This window comes from Lathyrus oleraceus, chromosome 6 (assembly GCF_024323335.1).
Source record: "Lathyrus oleraceus cultivar Zhongwan6 chromosome 6, CAAS_Psat_ZW6_1.0, whole genome shotgun sequence".
Taxonomy (NCBI): Eukaryota; Viridiplantae; Streptophyta; class Magnoliopsida; order Fabales; family Fabaceae; genus Lathyrus; species Lathyrus oleraceus.
The window spans coordinates 50,406,488-50,421,612 of record NC_066584.1 but is presented as its reverse complement, the minus strand read 5'-3'; the positions used below and the strand labels follow the sequence as shown (position 1 = coordinate 50,421,612).

General features: G+C 35.4%; 2 protein-coding genes across 2 annotated transcripts; one reads left to right on the top strand and one right to left on the bottom strand.

Annotated features, from left to right (window-relative positions):
- Positions 1-261: 261 nt before the first annotated feature.
- On the bottom strand, positions 262-1,278 carry LOC127091819 (probable calcium-binding protein CML25). The gene has a single exon (XM_051030527.1). The coding sequence runs from the start codon at positions 1,184-1,186 to the stop codon at positions 596-598; it is 591 nt and encodes a 196-aa protein (XP_050886484.1). The 5' UTR covers positions 1,187-1,278; the 3' UTR covers positions 262-595.
- A 4,191-nt stretch (positions 1,279-5,469) lies between these two features.
- LOC127093943 (uncharacterized mitochondrial protein AtMg00810-like) lies at positions 5,470-6,159 on the top strand. The gene is made up of 2 exons (XM_051032830.1): positions 5,470-5,936; positions 6,069-6,159. Exons 1-2 carry the CDS (start codon positions 5,470-5,472, stop codon positions 6,157-6,159), a joined length of 558 nt encoding a protein of 185 aa, XP_050888787.1.
- The last annotated feature ends 8,966 nt before the right edge of the window (positions 6,160-15,125 follow it).

The window sequence follows — 15,125 nt, the reverse complement described above, 5'->3', positions numbered from 1 at the left end:
GAACTCATCATTTCATAACCTCTTTTCTATAAAATTTAAAACTATTTCTTTACAAATATGATTATATTGAAGACAAAAAATTGTTGTTTTTATAAGATAGAATAATTTGTCCCTTAAAATATGGTAAACATACACCTGGACATGTCTGTAGCTATTTCATCCTTCATTGTTCTATATTTATTTATTTTCTACTTTGAAAATCCTATATATGAAGTATGAGCGTCTAGAAAATTGATTTTCATACAAGTATAAGTGAGTAAATTGAACAATAATTAAATAATCACATCACAGAAATTAAGATTTTCAAAGAAATCTTTAAAAGTTACAAATGATGTATTTTCCATAAACAAGTTATAAAAGACTTGTCTTCAACCAATATTTCCAGAAGAAAAATAAAAGAAGAAACTAAATGAAAGTACATGCAACAATGAAAACCCATACATAACAATAAAAAATTACAATCAACATTGAAATGTACTTCCCTAATTAATTAGGTCTTAAAAATTTTGCGATCAAATCACAATAAAAGTGTGACCAAATTGAACCGCAACAAACACCACACCGAAACCATAACTTAAAACCACACATCAAATTTTCATGTTTCCCTTTTAGTTCTTCCGATGGATCCAAAGGTGGAACCCATCATCATTCTTTTAAACTCTTCAAAATCGATCATTCCATTGCCATCGCTATCAACACAACCTATCATCTTTTGGCACTCAACGAGGGAGCATTGATCACCGAGGCTAACCATAACATTGTGCAACTCCTCAGCCGATATAGAACCATTTTTATCAATATCAAAAATGGAAAAAGCATCTTTGAGATTCTCCAAAATCTCATTAGAATCAATGTCTTTGGTGTTTAATTCGATAAACTCCTCGAGGTTGATGTAACCGTCTCCGTCAGCATCAACCTCACGGATCATATCGTCGAGTTCTTCTTCTGTGGTGGGTTGTCCTAAGCTTCCCATGATAGATCCTAATTCAGAAGAAGAGATTTTTCCATCGTTGTTAACATCAAATTTACGAAACACATGTTCCAAATCCTCGTTGAAAAGGGCACGTGATTGGAGAGACGGTGTACGGGAGATAAATGTTGTGTGTTCGGTTAAGGTTGTTGGAGAAGATGATGTTGTTTTCTTTAAAAGTTTCTTCTTTCGGTTGAAGAGGGATCGGAAACCCATGCTTTTTTAATTGATCCCACAGGAAATGAGAGAAACTTCTTCTCTTTGTTGATATTGAAAATTAGAAATTGGGGACAACAAGAGAAAAATTAATGGTGTAAAACACTCGTAATTAAATATTTATTATTGGTGAAATTTGTCAAGCTTTTTGAGCTATGTTGTGATATGCTTTTTCAGTTATGATTTTGTTCTAATTTTAGAAAATAACTTATGTATGATTCTTGCATGTGAATCGGGTTGTTATGAGTTTGTTAAACCTATCACATTTTTTTTTTCTTTCAAGTTTAACTTCATTTCTATTTAAAGTTTAAAATTCATTATTTTCCGTATATTAGATCCATTCTTGTTTTTTTTGTATGGTTTGTTTGTTTTGATATTTGAAAGCAAAATTTGTTCCTCTTTTTTCATTAGTATAAGTAGTTTTTCTTTATGATAACAAATATCTAAAGAACTTTATCAATATATAATTCAATTCAACATTTGAGTGACTCATGAGGCAGCTTTGCATATATAAATTTCAAAAAGAGAAAAAGAATATAATTACGTTTTATTAATATTACACCGCTCAATAATATTTTCATGAAATTAAAAACAAAAATTACTGTTAGATTGAAAGTGTGGAAGGATAATTCAATATTTTAGTATTTTGCATATGTGCCATTATTGTTTGTGTATATGAACTAGTGTAGTTGTCAATAGCTGCAAGTGCAGTCTGTGTACAACAGTGTGTGTGCAATCATTTTGCTATAACCGTTTTAGTAGAGTAGTGAAAGTTTGTTATTCTTTCTTCTTTCATCTTTATCTTCTTTCTCTTGTGCATCAACAGTTGGTATCTAGAGTTCATGTTCAGATCCACATGGAAACACAGGGAAACACGAGTCAACGGTGAGGCGTCGTGTGGTTGATTTCGTTTCTTGAATTCGTGTTGAATTTTTGAATTGAAATAGTAATAGAATCACATTTCTTAATTCCACGAGATTGAAAAACACAAGTGTTTAGTGAAATCGGAGTGATTTTCACAAAGTTGAAGATGAACAAAAATGGTAATCTGAGTAGTAAGCTTTCAGTGTGCGATGGCAAAAACTGGAATCGGTGGATGATTCAAATATGTGTGTTGTTTGGCGCTCAAGATGTTCTTGATCTCGTCAAAGACGATTACATTCCGGTTGCACTTCAAAAAAATGCAACTAATGCGTAAAGGAATGCTTAGTGTGATATGAGGAAGAAGGATCAGAATAATGCTCTACATCCATCAGTGTGTGGATGTGAACATGTTTGAGAAAATCGATGATTCGACGACGACGAAGGGTGCGTTGGACAAACTTGTACAGTGCTACGATGGTGATGCATCAGTAAAGAAGGTAAAACTCGAGTCTAACGTAAGAAGTATGAGAATCTCAGCATGAAGAACAATGAGAAGGTATCTGACTACATCTCTAGAGTGATTCTGATCACCAATGAGATAAATTCGTGTGGAGATACTCTCTCTGAAGAAAGTATCATTGAGAAGGTACTTTGGTCTTTTACTCCTCAGTTTGATTACATTGTGGTAGCAATTGAATATTCTAAGGATCTTAGCACCATGAGAATTGAAGAGATGTAAAGTATTCTAGAGGCACAAGAGTTGCATCTGACTGAGAGAAACAATGAAATGGAGATAGAGCAGTAGACTCTGAAAGCATCTTCTGGTAAGAAATATTAGAAGCAATCTTAGTCAGAAACCAGGAAGAGATCTAATGGTGTTCAGAAGTCAGAAACCTCAACTTCTTAAAGGTAGAAGAGTGCTCAGAAGGGGGGGGGGAGTATGACAAAAGGAAAGTTCAGTGTTACTGTTGTAAGAAGTTTGGCCACACCGTTCATGATTGTTGGCAAACAAGGAAAGGAAGTCAGAAGAAGTAAACATAGTCAGAGGAGATTCTGATGATGAATTTGTGTTATTGATGGCTTATGAATCTGATGATGTGTATTTCGTAGTCTGGTGGTATATGGACATAGGCTACTCAAATCATCTTACTGGAAATAAGAAATGATTGGTTGACTTTGACTCTGGTAAGAGGACAAAGATCAGATGTGTTAATGATAAATACCTTAATGCTGAAGGTATGGAAAATGTCAGAGTAGTTCTGAATAATGGCAAAACAACATTGATTCAGAATATGTGGTATGTTCCTTGCATGAAAAGAAATTTGATGAGTGTAGGTTAATTAATTGAGAAAGAATTTTCAGTTACCATGAAGGATAATCTTTTGAAGTTATATGATTGTAATCAAAAGTTGATTATGAAGTCAATACAAGGAATGAATAGGACATTCAAAGTGAATGTTAAAACTGCAGACTCTGAATGCCTTAGTGCAACAAGTGTTATGAAGGAAAGTGAGTTGTTGCACAAAAGATTTGATCTGAATTCAAAGAAGTTGGTACATGAAATTCCTGCAATTAAGAAGCCAAAGAAGCCATGCAATGTGTGCATGAGAGGGAAGCAACCAAGATTTCCATTTTCATCTGAAATGCCTCCAAGATCAAAGCATGCTCTAGGTGTGGTGCATTCTGATGTGTGTGGACCATTTCCAATACCTTCACTTGGAGGGGATAAATACTCAGTGTCATTTGTTGATGATTTCACATGGATAACGTGGCATCCCTTATAAAGTTCAAACACAAGGTGTTTGCTGAATTTAAGAAATTCATAATCAAGGCTGAGAATCAGAGTGGTCAGAAGCTTAAAATTCTCAGAACTGATGGTGGAGGTGAGTATAATTCTATAGAGTTTAAAAAGTTATGTAAGAATAATGGAATTGAGCATGAGGTAACTGCTTCATACACTCCTCAACATAATGGTCTTACTAAATTAAGAAACCGAACTTTGCTTGATATGACAAAGAGCATGCTGAAGGAGAATAAGCTACCTCACACCTTGTGGGGAGAAGTTGTTGCCACCTCAGCATATGTGCTCAACGTGTGTCCAGCCAAGAATCTGAAGGAAATTGTTCCTTTAGAGAAGTGGACCAGAGATAAGCAAAGTTTGAGCCATTAGAAGGTGTTTGGTTCAGTTTGTTATAAACATGTTCCAGATGCTAAGAGAAGGAAGTTGAATGACAGAAGAAAAGTTATGTTGCTTGTAGGGTACCACAATATAGGTGCTTATAAGCTTTATTATCCTGTCACTAACAAGGTTGAATTCAATAGAAATGTCATTATGAAGGAATCAAAAGCGTGGGATTTGAGTAAATCTCAATCCAACTCTGGTGTAGAGTTAACCTCTAAAGGTACTTCAAAATCTGAAGGTTTTGAAGATGAGTCAGAATCATAAAATGATTCTGAAGGTGACTTTGAAGGTGATTCTAACTCTGAAGGCGAGTCTGACTCTGATGGTGAATCTAATTCTGATCCAGATTCTAATGGTGATTTAGAATCTGGTGGAAATCCAGACTCTAGGTATATTCCAGACTCTAAAGGTGGTCATGCCTCTGAAGGTGGTACTTATGGGGTTCCAGCATATGATATTGTTCTAGTGTTCGAAGAAGATTTTTAACAAGTTCAGAGGCCACAAAGAATCAGAAACATTCCAAGAAGATTTGCAGAGTTTGACATGCTGCAAGATACTGAAGTAAACTCTAAAGGGGAAGTCATTTAGTGTGCCATGTTAGTAGACTCTGAACCAGTGTGTTCTAAATAATCGCTTAAGAAGAAAGTATGGTTGGAGGCCATGAAAGAAGAACTTGAGGCTATACAAAGAAACAAGACTTGAGAGTTGATTGTGCTTCCAAAGGATAAGAAAGCCATTAACGTCAGATGTATTTTCAAGGTGAAACTGAAGTCAGATAAATCAATTAGCAAACACAAAGCAAGGTTAGTGGCAAGAGGTTTTCTACATAAACCTGGGTTAGACTACCTTGAGGTGTTTTCTCCTGCAGCGAGACATGAGACAATGACACTGGTGATTGCGATAGATGCTAACATGAATTGGCCTCTGATGCATTTAGATGTGGCATTTGCATTTCTGAACGGTCCATTAAAAGAAGAGGTATACGTGTCACAACCTCCGGGATTTGTGAAAAAAAATCAAGAAGGGATGGTGTACAGGTTACATAAAGCGTTGTATGGACTAAAACAAGCTCCTGGAGCTTGAAATCTGAAAATTGATTTATTTTTTTTAGCTCCAAGGATTCAGAAAGTGTGAGATAGGGTGTGACGTTTATGTTCAACATACTTTTGAAGGTAATATGATTTTGGTATGCCTGTATGTTAATAACATATTGCTAACAGGAAGTTGTGAACATGAGATGGCTAAGTTCAAGAAGGTGTTGATGAATGAGTTTGAGATAACTGATATAGGAAATATGACATATTTCCTACGGATGGAGTTTATGTACTATGAGAAGGGTATCATTTTGCATCAACTGAAATATGAACTTGAGCTTCTGAAGAGATTCGAGCTGCTAAATTGTAAGACTGCTGCCACACCGTCAGAAACAAATCACAAATTGGATTCGGATTCTGAAGATGGTGACGTAGATGCCACAACTTTTAAGAAATTGGTTGGATCTCTTAGGTATTTGTATAATACCAGACCTGACATTTGTTATGCAGTTGGAATGGTTAGTAGGTTCATAAGTAAACCGAAATGGTCTCATTACCAATCCGCTGTCAGGATTCTGAGGTATATTAAGGGGACTCTGGAGTATGGAGTTTTGTTCTCTTCTGGTGAAAAGGCTAATTCAGAGTTGATGTGCTACTCAGACTCTAATTGGTATGTTGATAGAGTTGATAGAATAAGTACTTATGGATATTTTGTTTAAGTATCTGGGAGGTCCTATTTCTTGGTGTTCCAAGAAGCAACCAATTGTTGCTTTGCCAACCTATGAAGTTGAATGTATTGCAGGTGCTATGGTTGCATGTCAAGCTGTTTGACTTCTGAATTTACTGCAGGATCTAAAGATCAAGGTAGACAAGCCTCTAAAGCTGATGATTGATAACATGTTTGTAATCAATCTTGCCAAGAACCTAGTGATGCATGAGAGAAGCAAGCATGTCTAGACTAAGTATCATTTTTTAGTATTTTAGTATTTTAGAAGCCAAGAACCTAGTGATGATTGATAAAAAAATCCTGAATAAAAGGATGAAGTTGAACAGTAATTCAGTATTTTAGTATTTCACCTTCTTGACATTATTGTTTGTGTATATAAACTAATGTAGTTGTCAATAGCTTCAAGCGCAGTCTGTGTACAATAGTGTCTGTGCAACCATTTATTTGTAACCATTTTAGCATAGTAGTGAAAGTTTGTTATTCTCTCTTCTCTCTCTTCTTCTATCTTCATCTTCTTCATATTGTGCACGAACATAAAGTTCATAGTGTATAAATCATTTTCATCAAACTCATTAAGATTAATGACATTTCATAAAAATTAAAAATGTATAAGAGTTAATCTTGATAAGTCTCAATCATGTTAAGTAATTTGAAATTTTAGAAATTTTTTAAAAAGATGATATATTTGATATGATATTTATGTTGGGGGAGTTTTTCACTTGGGAGCATTGAACATTGTGAGACTTCTTCTTTTTGGAGCAACACCTTTGTGAGAGACACACCACATATTCACTAAAATCTTAAGGTAATACGTGGGTGGATTCTATCACTTATAAATGCCCAAGTCTCCACATTTCCAACCAATGTGGGACTATTACCCACACTACTCACACTTAATACATTCTCAACACTCCCCCTCAAGTGTGAGTCCATAATTCTACCCCTCAAGTGAAATCTCTTCTTACTTCCACAAACTCTTGTACCTCACGAAACGTTTCTTATTCACCACACTGGCGCCATTGACACTCTTCAATGGAACATTTCTTACTCGCTACACTAGCACCGTTGACTTTCAATACAAGCAAGTCGGTCCCTTTCTCGAACCAAAAGCTCATGATACCATTTGTTGGGAAAGTTTATCACTAGGGAGCATTGAATGTTATGGGACTTATTTTTTTAGAGCAACACCTTTGTGAGGGACACACCAGATATTCACCTAAAATCATAAGGTAATAGGTGGGTGGGTTCTCTCACTTATAAATGCTCGAGTCTCCATATTTCCAACCAATATAGGATTATTACCCATACTATTTACACTTGATACATTCTCAACACTCCCCATCAAGTGTGAGTCCATAATGCTCCCCCTAAAGTGAAAGCTCTTCTTACTTCCATAAACTCTTATACCGCACAAAATGTTTCTTATTCACCACATTGGCGCCGTTGACACTCTTCAACGGAACGTTTCTTATTCACCACACTGGTGTTGTTGACTTTCAATACAAGTAAGCCAATCCCTTTCTCGAACCAAAGGCTCATGATAAAATTTGTTGGGGGAGTTTATCACTAGGGAGCATTGAATATTACGGGACTTCTTTTTTTTAGAGCAACACCTATGTGAGAGACACACCAGATATTCACCTAAAATATGAAGGTAATAGGTGGGTGGATTCTCTCACTTGTAAATGCTCAAGTCTCGATATTTACAACCAATGTGGAACTATTAACCATACTACTCACACTTGATACATTCTCAACAATTATTTTGTATTCTTTAGAACATTATTGTGCCACTATAACTTGATTTTTTTTAAGCCAATATTTTAAAAACATGTCTTATATTTAAAGTTAGAGTCACGAGTGTCAATCTAATCTAGTTTTTTTAGAGGAGAAAAACAAAATATAATAGGTAAATAAATTAAAAATTAACCGAATAACTCTTAAGTTTAATTCAGTCGTAATAGTAGTAAAATGTGTCAATTAGGATTTTTAATATATAAAGCATGCTTTTTTTATAAGCAAGAAAGACTAGATTAAAAAGAGCACAAGGATATTCAACTCAGAAATACAGACACACACAGACAAACTAAAGTGAAAAAACTCGCCAAGCCACCCTAGACAAAGTACCTCCCCAAATGAATAAACCAAACCGCCCAAGCAACGTGTTTACTAATTTTTTTAAAAGAAAAAAATCACTCTCAAGATAAACATTTAATCATCTCAATGATATCAACATTACACAACAATCTCCCACCCCTTTGAAATAGAATACAATTTCTACAAGACCAAAGTGCCTAGCAAATAGGTAAGCCAAAAGCCAATGAACATTGACTATAAATCTCTTAGCAGTCTTCAAGTTCAAAAGCTTTAAAATAAGGACTAATGAACCCGATTTATTTTTGAACACCACTCCACGCAAATCACACACCTCTTCCAAACCATCTTACTGACAAAATAAGACTTGTGTTCCACATCCTCGTCATCAATGAAGCAAAATGGAATTAACACGATTTACATCTCTATCATTTTTGAAATTAACAAAATGGAATGAAATGCACGATTGAATTTAACTGAATTTGAATTTTTATTACACTTGAATTTTCATTACAACTTTGAGTTATTTACACAAATGAGAATTTTCATTACACATGCTTACACAAAACCTTCACACGGTTTCCCCTCAATCCCAAAAAATCAGGGCTATAAAAAAAATCACTCACATGGATACAACAAATCACACTACACTACCTCACATATTTCACTAACTAATTCATAAATTATCTTCATCAAACTCACACGAATTCCTCTCATTCACACACTTGAGAAATTCTTCACACACTTCTACTCACCTCAACCCTAATTCACTCCTTAATCAATCCAAATCAAATTCACTCAACAACCATATACTACCTAACATAGCAGCTACACATACATTGAGAAAATCAACATTCACCCTGAGAAAGCTTCAAATCCGTAGCCACACAAAAAATCAATATTGTGAGCAAAATTTCGTGTTTGGTTTTTTACCCGTAAAAGTGAACAAATGCAAGTGTTTGATTTTTTGTCTAAAGAGATAAGAAAGAGCATTTAGAAAGTGAAGAGAGAGAAATAGATTAGGGAAATGAGAGAGTGGGTGGAACTCCTCTCTTTTGTTTAGCCCAAATTGGGTCCCCTAGGGGACACATGGCCAATTCCCTCGCCTTTGGATCAGTTTACCTGCATCCTCCCCCTGAGCCACTGGATCACTCATTGACTCTCAATTGTAAGTGCATCATGTTCTCCCGGCGAAGTCAACACTCTTTCTTGTTGACCAAACGCCATTGGGCTATACAGCGTTGGGCCTTGCCCATTACTTGTGTTGCACCCCCTCCTTTGTCTTTATGCACCTTTTCTTTTGTTTTATTTTGATTTTGATTTTTTTTTGTTATGTTTTTATTTTTAATGAGCCTCAATCTCACTTAGGCTTTTACTTTATCATCACCCTTTGTATATTCCACACACCATTTTTTATTTTTATTTTTTATTTTAATTAATTTTATTTAATTAGTTTAGATCAAGTAGACTAGTCAGTTAATTAATTAAATAAAATGGGTATTAAAACCAATCTTTCTAAAAATCAAAAAAATATTTTTAAAACTAATCAAACACTTGATCAATATCAAGTCAATTTCCGCACTTAATCAAAAGCAATTTGAAAATCTTTTTCCCAATAAAATCGATTGAAAAGGGAATCGGGAATTCTCATCCTTCTACTCCTTAAATAATGGGTGGTTGGTGTATGCTTCATTTCTTGAATATTCGTCTTCCGAATAAAACACTTTAATCAAACTTGGATGAAAAGGGAATGGGGGTTTCACATCTTTCTGCTCCTCGAATAAACGAGTGTTTAGTGATGACTTCTCAGAAAGTGTACCGATAATATCGAAGTAATAAAAAGATCGAATTTATAGGGATTGCCTCCAAGCAAGACGAAGCTTGTGCAATTTGGAAAAACTAGTAAAAAAGGGGGATTTTCAAGTTTCAGTGAGAAAAATAAATAAATGCGTAAACAATGTCACGAAACAGACAAATTGTGTTATAGAATCCCTTATTCCTATCGTATTGATGTTTGATACCCTGTATGAATTATCTAATCACTATAATCTCATGACAAATTAATAAAATTGTTATATCCAACCCTCACAAAATAACTCACTAAGCACTACCAGGAGCTTTCTATTCCTAGTCCACCAACGTAAGCAGGGTAAGGCGATGTATAGAATGTTAAATCTCTATGACACTACTCGGGGTCTCCTATCCCTATTCAACCAGCATAAGTACAACAATTGCCCTAGGTCCAACACATGGACTAATGGTCAGTATTCCCTATGTGCCCCAAATCAGATTAAAAGAGTATCTCACATAAAAAAACATTACAAACAAGAAGCAATTGAATAAGATTATAGATCAATAGGTTCATATAATGGTCAAATCAACATAGAATCCAACAATTGAGAAACGAGTTCATCATAACACAACATAACCTAGAAGAATTTATTTACTCATAGTGTAATTAAAAATATCACAATTGATAAAAAAAAATGATAACATAAGAATCCCCTTGAAGAGATGGCCTCCAATGACTTCAAATGCTCCAAAAATCACCACTTGTGCTCTCTAATTCATGCTCGAATCTTCCAAAATTGCAACCCTTATGAAAGTGCTGAAAAACCTCTTTTAAAGGCGTTAAAATGGACCAGAACGCGTCATAAAAAGGCCCAAAAAAGTGACCATCATGTGCACGATACCCTATATCATGTGTACGATGCAACTTTTAATGTCATATCGCGTGCGCGATGGTGGATGTGATTATTTCCAAAGCTTCACTATTTTTTTCTCCTTTTTCACTCAAATTTTCACTAAGTCCATAATTTGCATACTTAGTTATTTTTCCTTCATTCTCTGGTTATTCTTCCTCCAATTTTCTCGACTTTCACTTGTTTTGCTCCGATTCTTCGACTAAATATATGCAGTGATAGACTGCCTCAATTAGCATACACTTTATTATTACAATATTCGCCTTATGCCAATAATTTTTAAAATTCCAAACTTGGACGAAAAGGGAATGGGGGGTGCACATTCTTCTGCTCCTCGAATAAATGAGTGGTTGACATACGCTTCATTGCTCGAGTATTCGTCGTCCACCTAAAAACAATCTCAATCAATCAAATTTTTTTCCAACCGTAAACTTTTTCACAAATGAATGATGTTGTATCCATTATATCACGATACAAACAAATACTTAAGCCTCCCACGCACAAGCATACAAGCAACGTTTAACCGCTAGAATATGATCAAACATAGTCCATTCTACCACGATACAAACAAATGCTTAAGCCTCCCACACGCAAGCATACAAACAACATTTAACCGCTAGAATTCGACATGAGTATCATTCACTAAAATGAACCAATAAACAATCATTTTCTACTAAGAAATACGTAGCTTTAAATTCCTCATTGCAGATGAGAATATGTAGGAGCGAGATTCAACGTCTCATCAAGCTCTATAATAAAAAACCTAAAAATATATTTTTCTTGCCCATAACTATCTAGTTTTAAATTCCTCATCGTACCCGAGAATATGTAGGAGAAAGACTCGCTATCTTGTCAAGTCCCCTAATAAAAAAATAATTTTTAGTTATTTTCATTTTCCTTTCAAACTCTTAACAACTAGAAGAAAACAAATAAATGTAAGCTAACACTCATATTCTCAAAGATGACTAAACAGTTCCCGTTGAGTACAACAGATGTATGAGGTGTTAATACCTTCCCCACGCATAATCGATCCATCAACCTGAATTTGGTTGTGATGTCCATATCTTTTGTTCCTTTACGGTTTTATCAATGTTTTCCCTTTCAAAAGTAAACTTCGGTGGTAACTCTGTTGTATTTTGAGCGTTCGTACGCTCAGGTATTTTTCGCATCGCAAAACCTTGCTAGGAGCCTTTGTTTTCCATAGACTAGCCAACAAACAATGTGAATAAGATATTCATTATCTATCTTTGTTTAGTTTTTGTCGTACCCCAAATTTTGACCACCTTTTAATTTTCATTTCTAGTTGACACTAACACATCCAGAGCATACCAGTCATCTGGTCAAATGACCTAAAAAGTCAAAGGGAGACCATTTTGATTTTTTAGTCCCTCTTAAGGAGTTGATTTTAGTTTAGGGGTTATTTAGATATTTTTTAGAAATCATAATTTGTAGGAGCATGCTAAAAAGGGTATAACTATTAATTTTTGAGAAAGTTAGTAGAGTTAGTAATCAGTATAATATGTCTTATTTATTAAAAAAAATCAATTAATTAGGGGTAATATTTATATAATGAAAGTATAAATTGATGAAATTATAGAGGTTTTAATATTATAGATATAATTAACTCTCACCGAAATATTAGTATTATGGTTCCATTTTATTTCAGCTAAATACATTGGCCTAATTGGTAAAAGAGAAAGTCTAAGAGGTCTTGTGTTCAAATCTCACATTTCCTCTAAGTAGTAGAATGAGTCGTCCGTTAGGCTGTATCTGGCGATAAAAAGTAGTCGTACGCTAGACTACATTTCAGAATATACCGTACGCTAGGTAGTATCTGATAAGAAGAGTCAGACTGGGTCGTACACTAGACCGTATCTGAGTTGCAGAATGAGCCGTCCATTAGGCTGTATCTGAGGATAAAAGATCAGAATGGATCATAAGCTAGATCGTATCTGAGTAGCAGAATGAGCCGTTCATTAGGTCGTATCTGATGATAAAAGGGGTAGTCATACGCTAGACTACATTTCAGAATGTACCGTATGCTAGATAGTATGTGAGGGGATGAATATCCAAATGGGTCGTACGCTAGACCGTATTGGAACAGTTGAAGGAACCATACGTTAGGCTGAATCAGAATGAGTCGTACGTTAGTCTATATCTGATAATATTTGTATATGTTGTATTTGCAATAAATGTCTGGGATGGGCTTAAAGATGCCATCATTAGGAGGATATCAGAATGCTTGTCAAAATGAATATTCATATGGATTATATCTGAAAGATGTATCTGAATCTTGAATGTAATCGATAAAGATATCCGTCTGAATGAATCTTTATTTTGACTGTATCAGGAGGATAATTAACTTGGAAAAAAAAAGAGTTAGCCTCATGCCATGTCATGATGCATGAGATGTTTTATGCGCTTGAAAATAAATGCGAACATTGCATGCATGTATATGCTGTGAAATGATGCATGAATGAATTATGCGTCTGAAATTTTTTGCCATGGGAAAATAAATCCCGATATTCTGGTTGGAGATATTTGTATTGATGACCCTTTCTTAGCTAGGGATATTTGATTTCTGTCTGATGGTAGAAATATTCAATAGAACCTGACTGGGGATAAAAGAGATGACCAGTCTGTCTAATAGTGCCAATTTCTTCTGGGAATAACTGGTTTTGCTGGGGAATAGGATTTGCAACCGATTTGTTAGAACGCATGGTTAAACCTTATCCTTGATCCTAAAGTCTTTTAGTAATTGCTATTTCTATTTTATGCATGTATTTTCGGTAAACATCAATCATATTCAAATGCATATATTGATTCGAATTAAATCAATAGACGTTTATGCAAACAAAACGGAGAAAGTAAAACAAAAGTATCTTTTTGGAAATAAAATTGTATTGATTTTGAAAGAGGGCCTATAAACAAGCAATTTTAATACAAGGAGACAGAAATCCTAGTAAGAGGAAATTGTCAAGAAAGCAAAGAAAAAAACAGCTATGAAAAAAAGTCCTATTGATTTTAATTCTACTACTGCTATTATGTCTTCAAGCATCTCATCTCTTGCTGTCGGATAGAAGTGATTGGCTTGTTCAGTCTCTTTGACTTTGGTGAAGTTGACCGAGAATGGGACATAGTCATATGCTTTAATCCCTAATTTTTGCCTGGACCACCTTTTCAGGTTTTCAGTCCACCAGGATACCCTTTTTTGCCCAAGCCGCCTTTTCAGGTTTTCGACTTGCCGGGTGTACATTTTTATATGTTTATCCCTAATTTTTGCCCGAACCCTTTTGGTTCGCCGGGATGCCCTTAATTTTGCCTAGATATGTCGACCTAGCGGGTCTCTTTTATACGTAGTATTTTTTAACTATGTCCGCGTTCACGGGATGCGGGAAATCTTCACCATCCATTGTAGCAAGCATCATGGCTCCACCAGAGAATACCTTCTTAACTACAAATGACCCTTCATATGTGGGAGCCCATTTGCCTCTAGGATCACCTTGTGGTAGAATGATACGTTTTATCACCAAGTCGCCAATTTAATACACCTGTCTCTTGACTTTTTTATTAAATGCCTGGGTCGTGCGCTTCTGATATGTCTGTCCATGACAAACAGCCGCAAGTCTCTTTTCATCAATCAAATTTATCTGATCGAGTCGAGTCTGAATCCATTCATCTTCATCTAAGCCTGCATCTTTCATAATTCTTAGAGAAGGAATCTGAACTTCCACTGGTAAAACGACTTCCATTCCGTAGACTAAAGAGAAAGGAGTTGCCCCTGTCGAAGTGCGTACTGAAGTGCGATAACCATGAAGAGCAAATGGAAACATCTCATGCCAGTCTTTGTATGTTACTGTCATCTTTTGTATAATCTTCTTAATATTCTTATTAGCAGCTTCTACGGCGCCATTCATCTTTGGCCGGTACGGAGAAGAGTTATGGTGTTTTATTTTGAACTGCGTGCAGAGTTCAATAATCATCTTGTTGTTCAAATTAGTACCATTATCAGTGATAACTCTTTCAGGGATGCCATACCGACAAATAAGACTATTCTTGATGAACCGTGCCACCACATTCTTGGTGACAGAAGCAAATGAGGCTGCCTCTACCCACTTCGTAAAGTAATCAATAACAACAAGAATGAAACGATGTCCATTAGAAGCAGTAGGTTTAATCTCTCCAATCATATCAATGCCCCACATTGCAAAGGGCCAAGGGGCTGTCAACACGTTCAATGGAGCAGGAGGTATATGTACTTTGTCCGCATAGATCTGGCACTTGTGACAAGTTCTGGAGTGATGGTGGCAATCAGCTTCCATGGTAGACCAATAAT

Bases quoted from the DNA above. Each gene is read 5' to 3' on its own strand.
- LOC127091819 (XM_051030527.1), bottom strand. From the start codon at position 1,186: ATGGGTTTCCGATCCCTCTTCAACCGAAAGAAGAAACTTTTAAAGAAA.
- LOC127093943 (XM_051032830.1), top strand. From the start codon at position 5,470: ATGGCTAAGTTCAAGAAGGTGTTGATGAATGAGTTTGAGATAACTGAT. The intron at 5,937-6,068 runs GTATGTTGATAG...AATGTATTGCAG, and splicing joins TGCTACTCAGACTCTAATTG to GTGCTATGGTTGCATGTCAA.